Source organism: Pieris brassicae, chromosome 11 (assembly GCF_905147105.1).
Source record: "Pieris brassicae chromosome 11, ilPieBrab1.1, whole genome shotgun sequence".
Lineage (NCBI taxonomy): Eukaryota > Metazoa > Arthropoda > Insecta > Lepidoptera > Pieridae > Pieris > Pieris brassicae.
In genome coordinates, this window is record NC_059675.1 from 10,693,412 (window position 1) to 10,715,294 (window position 21,883).

Sequence of the window (21,883 nt, forward strand, 5' to 3'; positions counted from 1 at the left end):
CTCGCGATATTTACCTTTTTGCAAATACAATAAAAAAATACATTAATGCAGTCAGTATTTGAATGAGTGGAGAGTCATACGCTTAGGCTACTTAGCTAGCATTCCTGAGTTTAAATCATAATATGCTTAAACTATAGGCGGTTTTTAATAAGACCATAAATCAAACATTTACATTGTTTTGCTTTGTTTACGAAGATTAAGGATTAACCAAATGATATCTCCGGAAATCAGAAGGGTGGAAAATGGTTAGGTATCGGACCACTATAGCTCTCTAGAGATACAATATTCCCTGTACAATTACAATCTCCAATCTAGGCTTATACGAAATATCATGAAACAGACTAGTAAAGATAATACAATTAAGTGCAATGAAATAGTATACCAGCTATTGAATAGCTAGCTTGTTATTATTAATTTACTGTTTGTACTCCAATGTTACAAATAGTTATTTTAATTATTGTTGTCTGACTTAAATAGGCAAAACTTAGTCAATCAAATCAAATTCTGTCAAAAGTTAGGAGAATATTGGTATATAACGAACTTAATAATGACAATAATCACTTGAGTTTCAAATTTCGATTTCGATTCGATTCAATTTTGACCACGACTCACGGGTGGACTGTTCATAATTGTCTTGAAAAATAAATAGAATAAATAAGTGGCGCTGCAACATTTTTAGGTCTGGAGCTCAGATTTCTGTATCTGTTACAGGTGATCACCCTTCTGTCCCTGACACACGCTGTCGACTTTTTGGTCCTATGGCAAGCATCGTGAGATGCTTACCTTCACCGTTCGAGCGAATGTTAAATGCACACGATAAAGCCACTTGGCCAACACAGCTAGTCATAATTGTCTTATCATATTTAAATATCAGACCAATAAACACGCAGCATATGTCAATTCCGTGACATTCCAAATTAAAATTATACCCACTGAATAAATTCGTTTATACAAATGTATTATATATACACATTCATATAATAATTGTTGTGATAATAGGTGGCTTTTATATTCTTAGATTGTATACATAGGTGTTCACAATCTAGTTTTTCTTTGATTCTTTTTGTAAATTGAACTTTTTATGATACTGAGTGATTAACTTAATAAAAGCTCATAAAAGTGTATTTTATATTATGTATGAAAAAGTGGCAACCACAACACAACCAAAAGTCTTAGATTTCTGTGCAAGTGCGATTAAAAAAAAATAGATGACCGGACTTTTATGGCTAACATACACCATCGATTATTTGGTCTTAGGAATATTGGTTTCCTCACGATGATTCGTTCAAGGAAGTATTAATTATGCATATTATATTACCAATTAATTGAAAACTAAACTAAAACTTATGACTTTTTCCTATTAATAAACAAACAAATTAAATCTATCATGTTTAAAACTTGTGTAATACTGTATTTTGGTGAGTACCTTTTTAATAATACTTCATTAAGGGATGAGATAGATCACATTAGTTAAAAAAATATAAATTTACTTTTTATATATATACAGTTTATAATTAATGAATATTAATTAAGAACTGACTATACCGAAAAAGGAATACCACAAAACCTTACCTTCTTTAGGCATCCAATGAAGTTGGTATGGACTCTTGCACCTGGCAAAGCTCTAGTGTTGAGAGATCCACCAACGTGCGCCCGAGAGCTGGCCAGCATCGTGAATGAACCAGCAACGTGCGCGTGCTCAGAGTACACGTCATCTACGACTGCTGATACCTGGGCAGACATGTTTGATTTAGGAAGAAAACATTTGTTTACAAACAAACTGTAAATCTCTAAATAAAAAACGATAATTAATAGTCTTGCAAATTGTATCAATAAATTGTTTAGTCAAAAGAAAGCCTACAGTCGTTACTAAAGCTATGTACCTCATTAGAGCTGATTCTTTAACGCATACGAAAAGCAAGAAGAGAATTTTACTTAACTTTTAATTTAACAATTGGTTTGCAAATTCTATGTTTAATTATATCAAGTACTGACTACTACCGTATATAAAATAATAAAAAGTACTCTATGGCTATTATGTCCAAAATCTTTAATATTATTGGAGTATTTATTGGCTGCTGTACAAAGGTACACATAACAATTTGATTAATGAAATCTTTAAACATCATCTTGTGATCATTTATATTTTTAATCCATTAAATGCTATATGAGATAAAAGATAGCATTTTAATCTTTAAGAGATAAACGAAAAATGTTCTCGACTTACACTTGATTTAAGCGTAAGTCGTTGCAACGTACTCGTAGCTACGTAACTAATAGACAAATGATAAAATAATGATTTTGATGTTAGTTTCAACGTTCGAATTACTTAAACTTAAACCTATTCTATTAGTCACTTCACTATTGCACAAATTGTGTAAAAATTACTTTGAATGGTATATATATCTTCAATTTTATTATTTTTAATTAAAATTTGGCTGTATATAAAAATAAATAAATGCATCCGTAAACTAATTAGCAACCCAGAACTATCGTTAGAATTTCAACACAATAACTTCATGTATTGTATTTGATATAGATTATATGATATCAATTCACTTGTGCTGTTTGTCGGCAAACATTGGTTTACAACAAGGTTGGAACCTTGATGTCAAGAGATTTTCGTCATTTCTCAATTAATAATTTATGTTTCAAAGTGTATGATTGTTTATATATTAAGATTTATAAGTTTTAGGATAGTTTGCATCTAATGTTATGTATACAAAATTATTATTTCAGACGTAAGTCTAAAAAACGTTTTGTGACTTTATGCCTCCTTTACGTCCTAATTAACTTCTAAAGGGTATGCGACTGGTTTTGCCATCGTAACGTCATCGAAGCAGTTTTCGGCAAGTATTTTTGTTAAATGCTCATTATCTTATAATTTCTAGCCGTAGTAGCCTTTCAAATGCCTTTCCATTAAATTGTAAGGGAATAATATAGAAACTAGACTTTTCGGTCAGCCTGTCTCTCGTACGTCAAAAATATATTGGAATTTGATATACGGGAAATATAACTTATCGCAGCAACGACTACTGCTCTATACTCGGCAAGTTAACAGGCTAATAGAGTAAAGCTTTAGTGTTTACCAATAAACAGTATAAAAGTTAACATATGTTTTCCATATAAACACATTGAAATCGAGTTCAGCCTTATTTTTCTTAATATGATATGCTCGCATAAACTTTTTCTATTACCTTATGTAGGGAAACAGATCAATCACTTATTACAGCTCCAAATTTGTGTAAAACTAATCGACCCGTCAAATTGACCATGATCTACATTTGTTGAATCTCGTATTTATTCAATACAACATAGTTTTTATAGAATATTGAGCTAGAATCTCGTTTGAGTATTGTGTGGTACCGAGCTGATATGTTACGTTATTAGTTATTACTGTAGCCCTGAACGAAGTTGATAGCAATGCATCGGTGCATTATAATACAAATATCGTTCATGTTTATCTTGATTATATTTGAATATATTTTTCTTACGTACAGTATTTTGATTTAAATTTCAACTACATATTTATCTAATTTAAATAAGATATTGCTTGGTTGCTTTATCTCTCATGACTACTTGATATATCAAAAATTTCTTACAATTTATGGGTTTCTACACTTAATTGTTGGGGGTTACGCTCCTCTGAAATTTCTTCCCACAACTCATCCCTTTCGGCAACTTTTTCAGAGTGTGGAACTCGGCCACACCTTAATTTGATTAGTTCGATTACCCTAACGACATTTAAAAAGTAAGTACTTTCCAACCAACCTATCACATAATTGTGAATTTGTATATTATACATTATAGTTCTGTTTTTTCAATAATGTATGTTTTTGTATTGTAATATTTAATATAATTTTTATAATATATATGGATTTATAGAAATTGATTCTGGAAAAGCTCGCACAATAGCGATGAGGCCGTTACTTCCACTAATAAAATGTTTGTGTTTTTTTGTCATATCTATGTGTAATAAGCAATATATAAATAAAATAAATAGAATTCCATCATTGCGGTATGGCGTTCATGGTTGTGGTAAATGAAATAAGTGACATAGTCAACCGCAGACTTTCATCCCGAATGAATAACTTCGAATGCGGGACACCAAAAAGCTGTTTGAAAACTGCCTTTATTGCTTTAGCGAAGTAATTTTTGAAGATTCTACTACAAATTGGTGAAATACTACTACAATTTCTAGTAGAATGTGGGACAAAATATCTCCTATTTTATTTCACTTTTTTTAGGCAAGTAGGTTGCTTGGTGGTTGTGACGTACCGGTTTCCTTTTATAGCCTTCCATCTGCGTAAAAGCAAGTGTTATTTACGCACATGGAAAAAAGTACTACTAAATACATTATTTTATTTACTTTCGTCGACGTAGACTCGTGATGATGACCCATGAACCGATGGCGAATATAGCGATTTTTTTTTAAGTACATTTGAATCTTGTATATAATAAAGAAAAATAAACTGTAATGTATTATTATTTTGCATACTTACCCGACAAAAACTGGTAAAAGGCGTTATCTGTAAGAAGAAACTCACTTTTATAATATTCTGAACAACTGAAGCAATATTCTTGCATCTGATTTTTGAGGTAGTGCTACATTAAACAAATTTAATGTAGAAATTATTGATATATACAGAACTAACGCGAACCAAATTACTAAAATATAGCCTTTTGGTTATATTTTTATGTATAAGGCATAAATATTGATCAAGTTTTTCAATTACAGGAATTATTTAGTACATTTCCGTTTCACTTACCTGATCGTCCTTATTACATATATATTTAAAATGAATAGCGCCGAATGCGAAGTGTATTTAAAATATTTTTCTTATATGAATATTTACTTCTAAAGGCTTACGAAATATCAAACCAAAATATCACATAACATAGAAGTAATAAACAACTCAACACAGAATCGATAGTTTCAATCAAATATTGAAGCCATCCATTCGTCACGCACGAGTTACTATAAATAACCAAAGCCCTCGAACTTATTGAACTTAGTGATAATATTGTGTGTAGGTAAATTTACGTAGAAAAGGTTTTGTTTTTATATTTTTCTTTCTATTTACGTAGAGATTTATAAAATTAGGCGAGTAAATTTAATCAAAATTGCCAGTCCATTGTCTGTGTCGAAATAACTTTATCACACCGTTCTAAAAAATTATAATAGCTCTTAACGTCCGATGTCGTTTTCTTTATGTATTAAAAATTAACACTTACTTCCTGTATTTTTCTTCTGACTGTAAGTTTGTGCCACTGGTGGTCATCGAATCGCGTTTTGGAGGGCTTGATATGCATCTCCTGTTTGCCGTTACCAAGTCCCATTGTGAGAGACACGCCTCCATCGCGTACAGCTAAGTTCAGGTAATCTGCTTCATGTCCTATGAAAACATCTTTATATTATTGTTATGTCAGTATCAATACTTCAAATAAATTCTAGAGATAAGGTTACCGACTTAATTGATTAAAATTGTCGTGAACGTAATTGTTTAATTTTAATAGGATATGTTTTCAATGCCATTTCATCCTTTTTTAGGTTTCATCTAGTATGGTGGCTAGATTAATAGAATAGAACTACATTAGTAATATATATTCACGATAGATGTTTTGTGTTTCTTACTTGGAAACCCTTAATCTAAAGTCAGTAACTAGACTCAATAATAAGCGATCAGTGTAAGGCACACTGGACTGTGTTATACAAGGACTGGACAAGGAGTAATTTTGTAAATTGGTTATCTCACGCGAGCAATAATAAACAAAAATTTATTTTGAGGTAGACCTGTTTGTGTACACTAACTGAGTTGACAAGAGTTGCTTGCTATATTGTTAGTTATAAGATTTAGGTATATAAATATATTTTTTTAATGGTTTTTATGTAGGATAATCGGCCTGGGTATTATTATTTTGTCGTTCTAGCGAATTAGTAGTAACTGTTAAAATAGAATAATGATGTAGAATAAAAAAACCTTACCGGTATAAAATAGGAGTCCGTTTGGCTGTCGTGTCTTGAAATACAATGATATGGCATCCTGAGTGCTGACTATAGGTTCACCTCCAGTCTGCGTAAGATCGTATGAGAGGAACTCAGCTCCCCTGAATGTCGCCTCTGATGGCGCCTTATCTGAAACAAATGATCAATAGAACTAAAAACAAAACTGTAAACACTTAAAAAACTTCTTTAATATTATAAATATTTGTACTACAAATAAACTGTTTTTTTTTTTCATTTATTTAAAGCCGCAACAGCAAGACCAAGCTTTAAAAAACGCATATAAACTTACGTTATATTATTAACTAGCTGTACATATTAATAAATAAATTCAAATAATTACTTTTAATGTATTAGTTCTAAGGGCAAAATAAGGATTATCTAGGTCTTATTGCATATATGGTGCTGTATTCGCACAGTTGAGAACATTCGATCATTTTCATGATTTGATTTAATTTTTCAGTTACGAATTATATAAATTCTAGTCTACTTTATTTTATTTTATGAATTTGAGAATGATAATAAATAATATTTGGGATGAAAACAAATATATATGTATTTTAGGACAAAAATATCTATGATTGATTTAATGTCTTTAGGATTAAATTATAATTTTGTAAATTTTAAAGATTTATTACATTACATTATTTTTTAAATATGCAAAAATCTTCACCCACAACTACGATTAGACTACACAAAGTAAAACAAAATAGTTGTCTATCGAGACGATTTAAGAATAAATTTATTATACCTGGCTATTATAATAGATAAATACTGTACTACTGTCATTATAGGTCGTATAGTTCTTGTAATTCATTAAATTCTAAACGTAAATTATTAGACATATATTTACAGAAAACTGAGTTTTTTACTACTTAAAATATTACCAACTATTGCAACAAACCCTAGTAACATCTTAATATCAGTTTCCTCATGCATATTGCAACTCAAATGGAATTTTCCTTTGACGTTAACGTACATATAGCCCATATCCTCTCATTTTATTTACGTTTAATGTATCTACAAAAATTTAGTATGTATTAAAGTTCATGAATATGGTAACCTTGATTGTTATAGTACATACAAATAGAAGATTTTTGTTTGGATGGCATCTTGAAAGTTGTACAGCACGACTAAGCTTGCAACAATTTAAATGAATATATTTTAGGTAATCTCTGGATATGTAGAGCTTGCGCTAGCTCATTAGTTAATGTAGTTCTCAGAGGTATTTATAGTTGATTTGATTATTTCTCACGGTTCCACAAACTAAAATTCAAAGCCCTTCTATTAGTAGGAAAATCGTATGTCATTTAACGTAATGTTTTTGACAAAATAAAACATGTTTTATAAGTTGTCAATTTTGGACACATGAAATATGGTTGATTATGTGAATTTGACACTGGAATTTTCTAGTTGTAATACATTTAATATAAACTCAGATTTGTCAGGAGTATATTCTAGTTCCCTTGAAAAACGTATAATATGCAGGCATCGATTGGAATTCAAATTTCCGCTTGCTTCCAATCATTTGACTCCGGCAGTTTCCGCGAGGCCGCGTAATAGCGTCGCAGGAAATAGCGCGAACATGACGCCCGGATACTTGTCCTGCAGTCACTTCGATTAATGTCAAGTTTTATTTTAAAAGCTTTTTTCTCTAACAAAAAAGCTAAATTTTACTAAAAAATACATAATTATAACCAAATTTATATTTAAGTTTGGCCCATTTTTTATATTTAAGTTTCAAATATGTAAAGAATTTACATTTGTTGGTCATTTTCTTCATAAAAATGATGAATGATATTGTAAAAGATTACGGAAGACATTTTATCGAATCCAAGTGCCCTTTAGTTATATGGTGATGATAAAATAACAGTGCCTGTAAATAAAAAAAATCCAAGAAAATAATTCCTTTAAAAGGGAAACAGGTAAGATGGTTATTAATTTTTATTAGTTCTAAAAATATTTATTTGCCCTACTGTTATAATTACTAGAATTTTTTAGTATTGGTATATTTAATAAAATTAATTATTCTTCATTATTTTTCATTCCTTATTATGCTCACAACATGCTCAATAGTTACATTCTGTACATAAGTTCTGTTACAAATGAAAAAGTGCTTTACAGCGTGCGTGGTCACGTTCACTGAAGACAAAAGGTGTTGAATGTCAAAAAGTATCACAAACGAAACGTCGGAATAATTTTAAATTATGTAAAATAATTATAAGTTTTAAATAATACATAGCTTCAATCCGGTAAAAAAGTGTTTTCTTTAAATGTGTAAAAGCTATGTTAACAAAAGACAATACTAAATGAAAAAGTATATTTTTAATGAAGTAATGTAATATTAAGAAAAACACTTTTTGAACGGATTAAAGCTATGTATTATTATTAAAACTTATAGTTATTTCCATAATTCTAAATTTTAATTTTTTTCCGACGTTTCGCGTACTTTTCAGCGTGCGTGGTGGTGTGATGTAAAATTATTAAAATTTATACCTACATATTTATTAGTCTCAGCAAAAAATAAATAAATATTCTATTCGAAATTGCCACCTTTGACACTTTGTACAGGCCTCTAATCTGTTTGGCCACGAATCCATGGATTTACGCACTGTTTCCAAGGGAAATTTCGCCACTGCTTGCTCCAAATATTATTCAAGAGACTAAATTTTGACGTGCCGTTAAACAGCCAGCATGTCCTCTAAAACTGACCATATTTGTAAGTCTAAAGGGGTTGATGTCTGGGCTAGATGAGGGCCAGGCTTCAGCTCTTATAAAGTTCGAAACGTTGGTTTCAAGCCAGGCTTGGATAGTTCGTGCTTTGTGACCAAGTGCAAAATCCTGCTGGAAAGCCCACGGTATATTTTTAAAAAGTGTATTGCTGCGAACTTTCATAAAATGTAATTTCCAAGACTACGTCTGATACACTTTGGGTGAAGATTTCACTCCTTTTTCACAAAAATGTAGTTTTGTAACTTCTTAATAAGACACGACCCACCAAACCATCACTGACGCAGGATGATGACCACGTTGTACCTTTCCGACAGTTTTGAGCGTACACTTTATCATTTCGCTTATTGTAGTGTTCTATCGTGAAATTTTTTTCATCGGTAAAGAAGATATTTCTGTGCTTTTCACCTTCATTTCACGACAGAAGGCGTTTTGATCGATCCACTCTCTTTAATTGTAAATATTGCTTTAGGGCATGTCCTGTATGTCGACGATAAGCATCGAGCTTCAGGTCTTGTTTTATAATACGTGACAGAGTCCTAGCGGAATCTTCATTTCTCGCGATAAGATTTTTTGCTTCCTAATGGGGTATCGAGGAATTCTGGATTTAACAGCATTAACAGCGTTTGTAATACTAACAGCACGCAGCCGCTCCGATCTTTTCTGGTCTTCGACAGACGACTGTGTAATTGTATCTGTTGATAGTAAGATATACGAAGCCGAAGCCGTATGGGCTGATACCAAGCTTTTGAAGTGTCTGTAATATGACCGACGGTTCTATACCCACTTTGTGCAAGGCGATCACTGCAATCCTATTTTCTTTAACACTCCATTCAATATTGTAATTTGAAATATAATATGTGAAATGGCGCAAAATCGAAAGAAGTTTTTAAAATAATATACGTGTTCCAAATTAAAAATACATAATTAAAAGTTGAAAAAAAGAAAAGTTTTTATGTATTCATGGCCAGACTAGTTATACGAGTATATATCGAGTAAAATATCATTGTTTTTTATTTGTATTTGACATTGTCATTTTGGTGGCAAAAGCTCGATAATCCACACTAATCGTAGTATGCAAAGCACGGCGAAGCCTAGATTGCCTTCGAATAAAACTAAATCGATTCCGATCGAAATGGCGAGCAGTATTCGAACATTATATACGTAATGTTTACAATGCTGTTATTTCATGAAATTTAATTTAATAAATTGTATAAAAACTATTAGACTTTTATAGACTATTTTTTCAACGACAAACTATCATTTATTTATACCCTTATCAATACAACATCAAAAAATTATATTGATCATAATAATAATAAAAAATATGTAAAAAATCAATGGTCCAGGATAAGCATTACGCATAGCGTAAGAGCTTACATTATCGTGAGAACAGAACTTCATCAGATCTGTTGTTATTGTTATCAATCAATCAAATTAATCAATTCCAAGAGATACTGCAAAATTCAATTTGACTTAAAAAGGTATTCCTAATTCTAGCACTAAATAAAATATCGATTTAAAGTTCCATACTCAGGTAGTCATTTATTAACCTAGCTCACAATAACCTCATTCATTTATTAGTGGTATCAATAGAAAGTTTTTATACGTTCAAGCAAATATTGAATGTACGGAGAACTCGGAAAGTATTGACTATTTCGCAGAATGTAAAATGCCAAGGTTAGAATGATGAATACTTGAAAAATTCCTAGCTATTTTACGTTTTTGTGGTACTTTTCATTATGTTTTAATTGTATAATCCAACCACAAAATTCAATATATTCCAAACAAACAAACTGAAATGAATGAAGAATTTTCGTAGAAGTACAAGGAAAAAAAAGTTTTTTTTTTAATTTTATTATATTATCTCCATCTTACAATGTATGTACATAAATTATAAAATTTACGAAGATTTTCTTATTCTTTGCCTTGGAAAGGTGATTGTACCTATTTAGGGGGCTTTTCTATACTAATGTCAGCCATCAGTTATTTCCATTCGAATGGGCTCGACAAGCAACATTTATAACAACCCTATTCGTGGCCTTGACCTTTAGGGGTTAACATTTTTTTCCAATGATTACTATATTTCTTTTGAATATGTACTACAGGGAAGGTACCGTTTGCTTTAAAAAGTGTAGTTATGTTTATAGTTGGTGGAATGAATTTTTGCGCGGGTGAAACCAAAATCAATAATTACAATATTTAATCATCACTTATCAACTTTGGTTGTACGAGTAGTGTAAAAGAACACAAATTAAAAAAGTACGTGATCTAATAAATGTGATGAAATCATTGAAAATAAACAGTATTATTGTAATTTAATTCAATCATTTTCTCTACATACAAATAGAAACCTTCCTGCTAGTTACAAAATCAAACGTCATCTTAAAACTAAAGATGAAAATGTAGTTAAAAGGTTTCCACTATTAAGCATACGTGATACTAAAATGTAGCGTGGTTTTACGCCATTACATCTTTAGGTCCAACAATGCATGGAAATCTTTCTTTAACTTTTCGTGAACTTTGTCTTTATCCATACGTTTCTGCAGGTGTAGGGTATGTATGATATATTGGCATAAATATTGCCTTTATTTATTTCTTTTTAGTTGCTGTTTGAAGTCTGTTTAATTACTTTAAATATAATAAACATTTTTTTCTTAGAATATAATTTTCATAGAGTTCTTTTATTTAACAGTAAGGTATTCTGATCCCTTCAGATTTGTAATTTAAGCGAAATTACAAATGCACATTTTAAAATATCTAGTAAAAATTTGTGGCAACATTACGAAGTTGCAATTACTTTGTAAAATGTTCATGTGAAATTCTGGTGAGACTGGTGAGATGTACACCTGCAGGTAAAGAGCAGGCAAAATTACCTGCACTTAGCTATCCAAGATTTATCGTTAAAATCTGTTTCATTGCAGTGTTATTCTATTGTGTTAGGTATGTAACGTTCGACACTCTGAATTTAGGCGTTCGAGCCATGGCTGCACCAATGGGGTTTTTCTTGGCTTTAAGCAACCGCCATTTCAACTTGCTACTTACATGAAATGTAAATCCGCAGCGAAAGTTATGAAGTAACAAGAAAAACTAAGAGATAAAAAGAAAACTTTGTATACGTGTGTTTTCAAAAGAAAAGCTTTCATTGTGTTGTCCTTATCCTTATGCGGAGTAGTAAAAAGCTCTTTTCATTTTTTTTAGTCTTTTTCTTCTAAAACAGTGGTGACAAATCGGAATAATCTTAACAGTAGTCCTGTTAAAGACTTGTAAAAGGTTATTTACTTAATATGCTTACCTAAATAAATCTACCATCTAATGTTTCATGGATGACTTTAAAGTATTTAGTATCTACACATTTAAATACTTAGTTAAACAAATACTCATTATATAATCAATAACATTTAGAGGATTTTATTCGTCTTTAAAAAAAAATTATACTCAAATGATATCTTTGATAAAAACGGGATTCTATTACGTGATTTATAATATAATTAATGATAATAATGTGTTTTAATATTTTAAGAAAACTCTTCTTTTACCTAATGTAGTATATTGCATTTGTTTTTGTGTATTGGCAAATCTTAAACTCTTGTCACAATATGAACCTAACGCGAGAAAATTTTCACTCAATGATTTATTATGATTTTCGTCTCACTCAACAACAAAGCTATGATAGGCTGCGATTACCATTTCTTAATGAAGCCCCAACTACAAATAGCAACTACCAACTATTGTAAAACAGGAAATAAAAAAGCTTATTATTATTATTAATGAAGCCCCATCTTGTGCCACTATATACAATTGGTTTAACGAGTTTAAGCGTGGATGTAGCAATCTCAATGATGATCCGCGTGAGGGACGTCTTTTAACAGGGACTACTGAAGATAACATCAGTGCTATGCGACGCATGATAGAGGAAGATAAGAGAGTGGCCCATCAGCAGATACGGGCAAGCCTAGGCATTAGTACGAGTCAAGTTCAAAAAATATTACACGAATATTTAGGCGTCAGGAAGCTTTGTACCAGATGGAATCCCCATACTTTAACCGACGACCAGAAACACCTTCGCATGGACTGGTGGCGCCAAATGTTAGATATGTATTTGACATCGTCACAGGTGATGAAAGCTGGATATATTGCTACAAACCCGAAACCAAAAGGCAATCTCAGCTCAGTTGGTGTTTCCTTTCGAGGATCGGAAAACTAAGATAAAGAAAGGAAGAAGTCAAGGAAAAAATATGACTGCCTCATTCTTTGGTCGGAAAGGTCTTTTCGCGACAGTTGTACTAGAAGATGAAAGGACAGTTACTGCAGACTGCCAATCGTTTTCATTTATTCCCAAGAACTAAAGATAAAATTCGAGGTATTCGCTTTACGAGCCCCGAAGATGCGGTGAGACCCCTAAGAAAGAATGGGCCCATTGCTTTTCTCAGTGGTTCCATCGAATGCGACGATATGTAGAGAGGAACGGAAATTACTTCGAAAAACAATAAAAGTATTGGCAACTTTCTTCATTAAGCAGTTTTTAATTTTCTAAAAATTTTCAGTGTTACCTAGGTATTATATACTTAAGTGAAAACTTAAATTATTTAATTACTCGCTTTATATTGCAATACTGGATCAAAATAAAATACTGTTTTTACAATACAATATGCAATGGTCAGTAATGCATTAACATTATTTCGAAAGGTTTTAAATGCATGTATTCTCTATGTTTTTACTATATACTATAAATACCAGTCTATACCTAAAGTATGTCTTTGCAATTACCTCGCTCACAAAAGGCCCCTTCGTAGTCCCCATCACGACACTCGCAAATTGGTCCATCGTCGGTGCTAATGCAAACCCCTCCATGTTGACATGGATCTCTACGTTCACAGGCATCACCGCTAGCATTTATTCTTGACGACTGTAACAAAAATATCTTATCAAAATAGATTGTATAAAATCCATTTTCGCAACGTGAGTAAGCACAAGTAGGTAAATATCAATGAATATATTAACAAAGTAAATACACAAAAGTCATTGAATTTTAATATTAACCACGCACAAGGCCTGAATAGCACGTTCACTAGATCTTAATAATGTTAGGGCACGAATTTTACTGCATAGCGTGATCCGTTTAACTATTTGACGCCCCAATCGGAATCCTGTGTCGATTATTTTGAACTAAAATACGATATTAGTTTCACAAAATCTTAAGCTGATTAAAACTTACTAATAATGAAATTGTCGGATAAATAGACTTCACACTCTCATTTTTGTTGTGTTGGCCTGTTTTTTATAAGAAATGTTCCACATTTCAATTAGAATATTTGAAAACCCAATTACGCTCCACAAATAAATTTCGTAATGCATCATTCATTCATTACATTCGCCTACGCTTTGAACTCCCTTAGTAGAAACCCTACACGTCAGTTTGCTACAATTTCGTAGGCGTTCTGTAGGCTGGTGCTACGCTTTATTGACGGCACTGCGTTGATACATTATTAGTTTATATACATAAAACTATTTAGACATTTCATTTGACAATTCCTCATTTAGAAGCTATCAAGTATGTTAATTTTATCCATTTAGGAAATTCTAAGTAAACTAAAATATCGTGGGCGTGCTTCTATACCTATTTTTAGTAACTATATGGTTTATAAATATATTTATATAGGATTTGAAAAATAGTAGTTCTTTAATGACTATAATTATCATTCGTAGGAAAATTCTTCTAAGAGAAATAATGAGTCGATCTCAGATTGTCTGACTAGGCACTATAATCAAAATAAACAGTCTTCAATTCAATAACACATTTCAGTGACACAATTGTGAAATAGTACGTGTCCTAAAATGTTTTTATTCGTGAAGCCTGTCGACACATTTGGCAAGTTGGTTAGTATATACTAGATAATTTTAACGAAACATAATGGTATAGTTTAAAACTATTTGGAATACACACTTTAGTTAATCCTTAAACCTCAATATTTACCTCTATTTATGCGCGTAAAACAAATTGAAAGAAATAAAAACTTTATTAGTTCATTACAGAGATTTGTATTATTAGTATACTATAATACCGTTGTAAAACATTGCTTATTTGTAGCAACTAAAACGGACCAATTATTTAACTTTTACCGAACAACTGATCTATTTTATCACTGCGTATTCAGAATTTTAAGAATGCCAAGAAAAGAATGTTTAAATTAATAAAATAGTGTAAAACCTAAATTAGCCTTTTATGTTTTAAGAATAACTGCACAAACATTCTTTTATTAAATGGATGATTGGAGACTCCATGTGCTCAGAACGTAAACCAACATTTACATCTAGTCTGCCTTTAACTGTGACATCAACAATTCAATCCTTTATACTTTATTTCCTCATTGACTTTACATTATGTATGTCATATGAAAGCAAAACCATATGATATACTAGAAAAAAATATGTCAACTTAGCTGTTCCAGTGCATTTTAAAAAAGTGTACATCTCTACAGTAAATTATAAACTATCTAGAAATACTGATGTGTTTCCTTGACAATTAGCTTCAATGAAAGCTAAAAATTTAACTTCAAGCTATATTAAACTTGATATAATATAATAATTTAATGATAAGCTCGTAGGAAGAATAAAGGTTAAATTAGATAATCTTTTATAACCCATTACTCTAACCTAAACGCCGCAATGTACAGGCACAGATTGTTGTTGTACGGACATGAGAGCTATGATTTAAATGGCAACAAACCTAATCAACTAAGGAATAGCCTCTTTTTTCCTCTATTCTATACGCATTTGATATCCTACTGGAGTATTTTTTAAAGGCTTACGTTGAAACCTTATTAATGCTCTTTCCAATGTCTTAAAGTGTGACAAGTAAAAGCTTTTGTTAAAGGTTGTTCGCTTTATATAAAAGGCTTGTCACTCAGAACTCATTGAAAATGTAATATGACTGGAGATCCCTGATGGGAAAAACATGTCCAATATTCTCACATTGCATTTATGTTACTTCCAAAAAATACGATTTAATTAAATACACGTTATTATTTGTAAACAAATTTATGTTATATGAAAATTACATGCGCTGCTGTGTTGCGTCTACCGTGTGACGATTGTTTAATCAAGGTCGATTGAAAATTAACTCAAGTAAGTGAACCTTCTTGTTTGAATTACTATGAGTTAATTAAAATTATGGTGTTACTAACATATAGTATAATCAGTCGAGTAGTGGATGTCTAAACGTTCAAAAATATAGACGTTGTAATGTTATTTTAATATATTAAATGAAATAGCTAAAGGTGTTCGAAAATAGAATAAACATTGCAAGCTATCACTTTTACATAAACTATGTTCGAATAAAATTTAAATCCATATTCATATCTTAAACCTCAAACCTGATTTGCATACTCTTCATCCAACACACAGTGTGTTGATTGAAATAATACAGTACTTTGTTGATAATTGAGTTAGCCTAATTTATCTCGCAACAAAAACACACCTTTCTGAGATTTTAATTTATAAGAGTGTTAATAATTAAAAAAACACGCCAACCAAGCTGTGAAGAGCTTTAACAACATGGACTGCCATTTGACGGTATTTTAAAGAAAATGCATGCCACAAATTGCTTTTTACTTGTAATAATGTGAAAGAATTATTTGATCAAGTATTCCAAGGGTTAAATCATTTCGTCAATAGAAAATTTTACCATCATTAGATATATAATTATGCAAAAACAAGATATGAATTAGTTGCTTAACAACTCGTCTCGCCAAGTAATGGCAATGTAACACACATTTTGAACTCTTTGAAAATAAAATAATGAACCACAAATACAAACGGTACTATTTGCACTTTATAACCGTGTGTTAGACAAAATATTTCACAACTAATTTTTTATTGTTTTATTTTTAATACAACACAAAGGACTGCATGTCTATGTCAAGCTTAAAGTAAAGCTAAACCTATTACAAGTCCTCTATATATTGTTATTAATGTATGACTTCGAAAGAAAATGAAACGATGCAATGTATTCAATCATGAAATGTGAACACAAAGCATTTACCGAAACTACAAAATTATTTATTTATTTATACTTTGTTACCATAATATATATAATTATACAAACAAAAAGTAAGTAGATTACATAAGTTATTAGGAAACAGGCGGCCTTATCGCTAACAAGCGATTTCTTCCAAGCAACCCTAATATGGGAGAATAAAAAAAGAAACACATACGGAAGGTAAAGTACAAAAAGTGCATAATTAATCAACAAAAAAAACTCTAAATAACATGCAACTATAACTAAAATTAAATTTAAAAATATAAATAATAATATGTGTAAACAGACATGTAAAAGCTCTGCCAAAGGTTAATTGACTCACAAATATATATAAGTACTAGCTAATTACGATTATTTATTTCACTGAGAAAATTAAAAAATAATAACGGCTTGACCAGCGTTCTTGAATTAAGGTGAGCGCTGTAAAAAAACTTAAACAGGTACAGTTTAATGTTCAGGACAAAATTATAAAGGCTTGCTTAAATTAAATTAATAAATAATTTAAGCAATAACAAGCTAGCGGGCCAATGCCTCTCTCTTACTTTCCACAGCTTAGGCCAATAAGTAAGTTAGGCAAGAAGATCGCTGCCAAGCCATACTACTATACTACATTACTAATTAGCTGGTTCTCCTCCAGATATCGCAAAAGCTGTCTATTGATGATAGCCTCCATTAGCTTAGCATTAATTAAAGAAGTGATTGCGATTGGTCTATAGCTGGGTGGGTTAGGTAGGGTAGGTCCAAGCGGTCGCTTTTTTGGGAATGGGGTGAAAATAGACAATGTTTCATAAGCTTGAAACTACGGCCGTGAAGTACGACAGTTGAAAGAGCCATGCGAGCACCGGAGTCAACCACATTGGACATGATCTATGTGTCGGTCGACGTCGTCCGCTTTGTGAGGTGTATAGGCTGTTGCCTTGTTAAAGCGCGGCTGGTCAGGACATTCTTCGCGTTGGATACGTGAAGGTACCTATGGTAGAAAGATCGAATTCTTCGAAATGTGAGAGGCGACGGAAATTTGTCACGAAAGCCCCACCCACTAAAACCTAGTATGGTAGTGTAGTAGACAAGTAACAGCTGAGCCATATCCTTACAATTACGAATGTGACTACTGCACTGCGACTGCACTATAAGAAGACGAAGCGACGGATTATAAGGTATAATAGACTTCTGTCGTCCCTCTCTTTGCTTTCAAAAGCGGGTTAAAAAGTATTTTCAGTAAATACATATTTGTGTTGTTAAGAAATTATTTAATCTTAGATAAAAATTAAACCAAGAAAACAATAGTTTGGTTAGAAGATTTATGTTTTTTTGTTACAATTAATTTACAGTTACAGTTAATGTCTGTCACTCAAGACATGAGGTCGCACCAAAATATCAAGCAGATTCATACTAACATTTAAATGTAATTGATTTCCAGGAATGAAATCATCTGTAACTCAAAGTTTGTTATTAAATGTACTGAATTGAAAATTGAAGCTACCTGCTGAAGTTTTTTTTATATGTCTTGCTTGTATAGACTATGCAATTCTGCATACAACATAACTGATGACAAAAATTTATTAAATAATAGACGCCTCAAAGGGAGCAAGAGAGATTTTGTTACAAATTTATATCGATGAATTTTAGATATTAATCTGTGACTCTAGTGAATCTAAATAAAAACTTAAATAATTACTTTTAGATCTCTGGAATGTCGAAGTTCTTGTCTTCTAGGCGGCTGACCAGGAATATCTGAGTAGACCAGGTTTCTCACGGCGCCGCGGAACTTGGGCTCAAAGATTACTGATGGAAGAGCCAGGGCTGTCAGCTTTGCATTATACCTGGAAAATTCATGGCAAATTAAAGTTTCTTAAAGTTATGACAATCAATCGTTCGGCTTTCCTTACTAAGTTTAGTCTTGTTTTTTTGTTATAAGATTGGAGGTAAACAATAGAATATTTATTATCATTTTATCTATGGCATCGCATAGAAGAGATACACTCTATATGTATATATATATTTAATATTACAAAAAAAGATAACATATGTTATACAAATATAACAGTGGAACAAGGTAAGAAAGGAGTTCAGTTCGATGGTGATTGTTGGACGGAATTTCAAATAAATGAAACTGAGTATCAACTGCCTTAAATCTTAATTAGGGGTAGTACGGTTGCGACGCTGGACTAACAAAATACTGTAACTCAACTTATGTATATACAACCCATAAGAATCTTAAAACTAAGAGAGACAAAGATAGGTAGATCTTACCTATATTCTTATATAAGTAATGTCGACCTATAGTTCATTCTCGGAAACGACAATGTTATATTAAAATTTATGAAACTATAAAAAACTAAAAGGCTAATTTATTACTACCAAACCTAACGATTTACAATTTATTGGCTAGAAGTGTAAGATGTGATTATTAACACTTGGTTTGCGCTTCTAATTAGTAACAAAAATATATATATGTAACTTAACTAATGTTAGGTTACATAACGAGGGCAAAGATATTTTATAATACTTAGAAATCATAAAAAGCTCTATAATTTTTAAACGGTAGGTAGACAAGTAAAAAGTTGTTACAACGATTAACAAAATATATTAACTTCCAAACCACAAATATACAGTATAACGTTTAACTAAACTAAACATACACGATACATTTTTCAAAGAAACATACACAAGAACTAGACAACCGCACGCCAAATACACAAACGGGACGGACAATTTATCAGCCGTCTTCTTCTAACAGGAGGAGCAATATATCTTAGACTTGACACACTCACCAATGTAATTTGAAATTGCTTTCCAACACGGATTAGATGCTTATATGACATTTACAACCCGTTTTTCACGAGAATGGTCTATATATATAGCGAATCAAAACATACGTAACTAAAAATAATCGTTGTAGAGGAAATTTAAACGATTTACGTAGAACATGCTGTTTCTGTTTGAATATTTAATTATAGAGAATTTTTATTGTCCCGTTTTAACATTTCGTTATATTTATATTTATGAGATTTAATACAAAAACCAAAACGATCATAAACTGTAAATATACAATTATCTTTTACATACTCATTATATCAGGTTAAAACTCCCAAAAACTTAAGCTTATTTTATTCCTCTATCTAAATTCAGTTTTTTTAGAAATTTTATTTCTATTTAATCCAACTTATCAAGTGAATTTCACGACGGACTAAGCTGTTCTCTATCTCCATAAAAATCAAAACATAACGAAATAATTAAACACATCAGCTATGTTTTATATGGTTCAACGAAAATCCAGATAAAGAACAACTTGAGTTGTATTGCTTGCTCTAATTTAATTTTGACCCCTCTGAGTGCTTTGAGCATCTCAAGATAATTTCTTGAGAACTTGCCAACTTGCCATCGATATAAGTTATATGATGATATTATTACTCAGACTTTTTACACAAAGCCGTAAAATAATTAAATATGTGAGAATAGCGAACATGGTACTATTTATTTATTATATATCATAAAAAAATATCATTATAATTATAATAACTTGGGCACGTTTGTCGGAAATAATTCATGTTATCTGAAGGCCCGGAAAGAGCAAATGATCCAATAAGCTAAGTGCAGTCTTTTTCGGGCGATTATATTGTCTGAATGAGGTTTCAAACAATGAAAATACAGAGAGGTGTCATTGTTTATAGGCAATAAGTTTACATAACTAATACCAAAAATCGTTTATTAAATTCTAATATGTATTCATCAAATCTGGAATTTAAATTATGGATTATAAAAAGCAGAGATAATATCAAAATAAGAGAATTTTAAGTCGATTTGGTAGTCTTTCGTAGATAGTAAAGACTGCTGTAAAGAACTGGTATGTAAAAATGTAAGGAATTAATAAAATTAGCAATAAAATCGAAATGTAAATTATCATAAAGAAAATATAAAAGTATGCCTATAATTAAAAGAAAAACTATAAGCCACGGCAATTTACTACTTTTATTCTTAAAATTGCCACACTAAGCATCACTGTATATCTTGATTTCAAAAGTAGTAGTAAATGTATGTTTAGAACTTTAATTAAATATATATATATATATATGTTTGTTATGGAATATAAGATACATGTATCACTTATTCCACGTCATTAAATTTCTATCGCAGACATTCCTCCTCATCATCAAAGAAGACAGAGGGTGTAGTCCGAGAGAAAAAGCCGTCGTAAAAACCTTTCGCTACTCTTTGAAATATTAACGTTCAGTTACAAACAAATTAAGTTTTATTTAATATCCAAAATTCAGTTTCATGAGAAGGGATGTAAACTTTTGAAAAATATCCGCAATAAAGCCAGTAGATCGGCAGTGAGTGGACTAAATCGCTTTAGCCGGCCGACTGCGGCGCAGTATCAATATCAGAGGTATACAATAGACGATATATATCATACAATCTCCCTCATCCGTAGCGATCGCGTGACCTGGTTCCCGCTTTAGGTAGGCCTCTGGCTTGACTGCGAGCGATCATCTTTTGGACCGAAATCACTCAGTCTGAAGCCTTAAGGCATTTGCAATTGTTACTTGCATTTATAAAAATAGGTTGTGGAATTTTAAGAGAATACACCTCTAATTAAATAAAAATATATTTACTTAGTATTTAATTTAAATAAATTCCGTGGCTTTCTCGTATTTTTATTACTAGCAGCATATATCACAAAAGACATTGAATTCATGAAAAACAAACGTTTTGTAGTTCTTATGTCGTATTTTTACAATCTTTTGTCAGATTGTAAACCTAACTAAAATATATACGTATATTATATATAATATTTATTTATTTAGAATAAACACATATATATAATATTTACTAGCCGTAACTTACACAGCAAAAATAAAAGTATTAAAATTGATAGAAACAATATAAATAGTATTATAAAAAAATATAACTATTATGGGTCAATATTTAAACAATAATAATATTTTATTTGACCAAATTCTAGAGTAAAATAATATTTTAATGTGTTAAAGGTATAACCTCTGTTTGTCCCAACCATTTATTTTATAATTTAGTAATAATATACACTTTTACAAAGGTAAATAGTGGAATTGGTTTTTAAAATTATTATCAGAAAAAAATTTTAA

At 31.1% G+C, this 21,883-nt stretch overlaps 1 protein-coding gene across 5 annotated transcripts in view; it reads right to left on the reverse strand.

The window, feature by feature from the left end:
- The window catches only part of LOC123716077 (neurexin-1), a 69,204-nt gene that overhangs the window by 24,462 nt on the left and 22,859 nt on the right, over positions 1–21,883 (reverse strand). For all 5 annotated transcript variants that reach the window (XM_045671616.1, XM_045671615.1, XM_045671614.1 and 2 more), the window contains 6 exons: positions 18,454–18,598; positions 13,505–13,643; positions 5,987–6,136; positions 5,236–5,396; positions 4,503–4,529; positions 1,573–1,731 (listed from right to left, as the gene is read on the reverse strand). In XM_045671616.1, the coding sequence (XP_045527572.1) occupies positions 1,573–1,731; positions 4,503–4,529; positions 5,236–5,396; positions 5,987–6,136; positions 13,505–13,643; positions 18,454–18,598 (781 nt within the window). The remainder of the gene's footprint in view (positions 1–1,572; positions 1,732–4,502; positions 4,530–5,235; positions 5,397–5,986; positions 6,137–13,504; positions 13,644–18,453; positions 18,599–21,883) is intronic.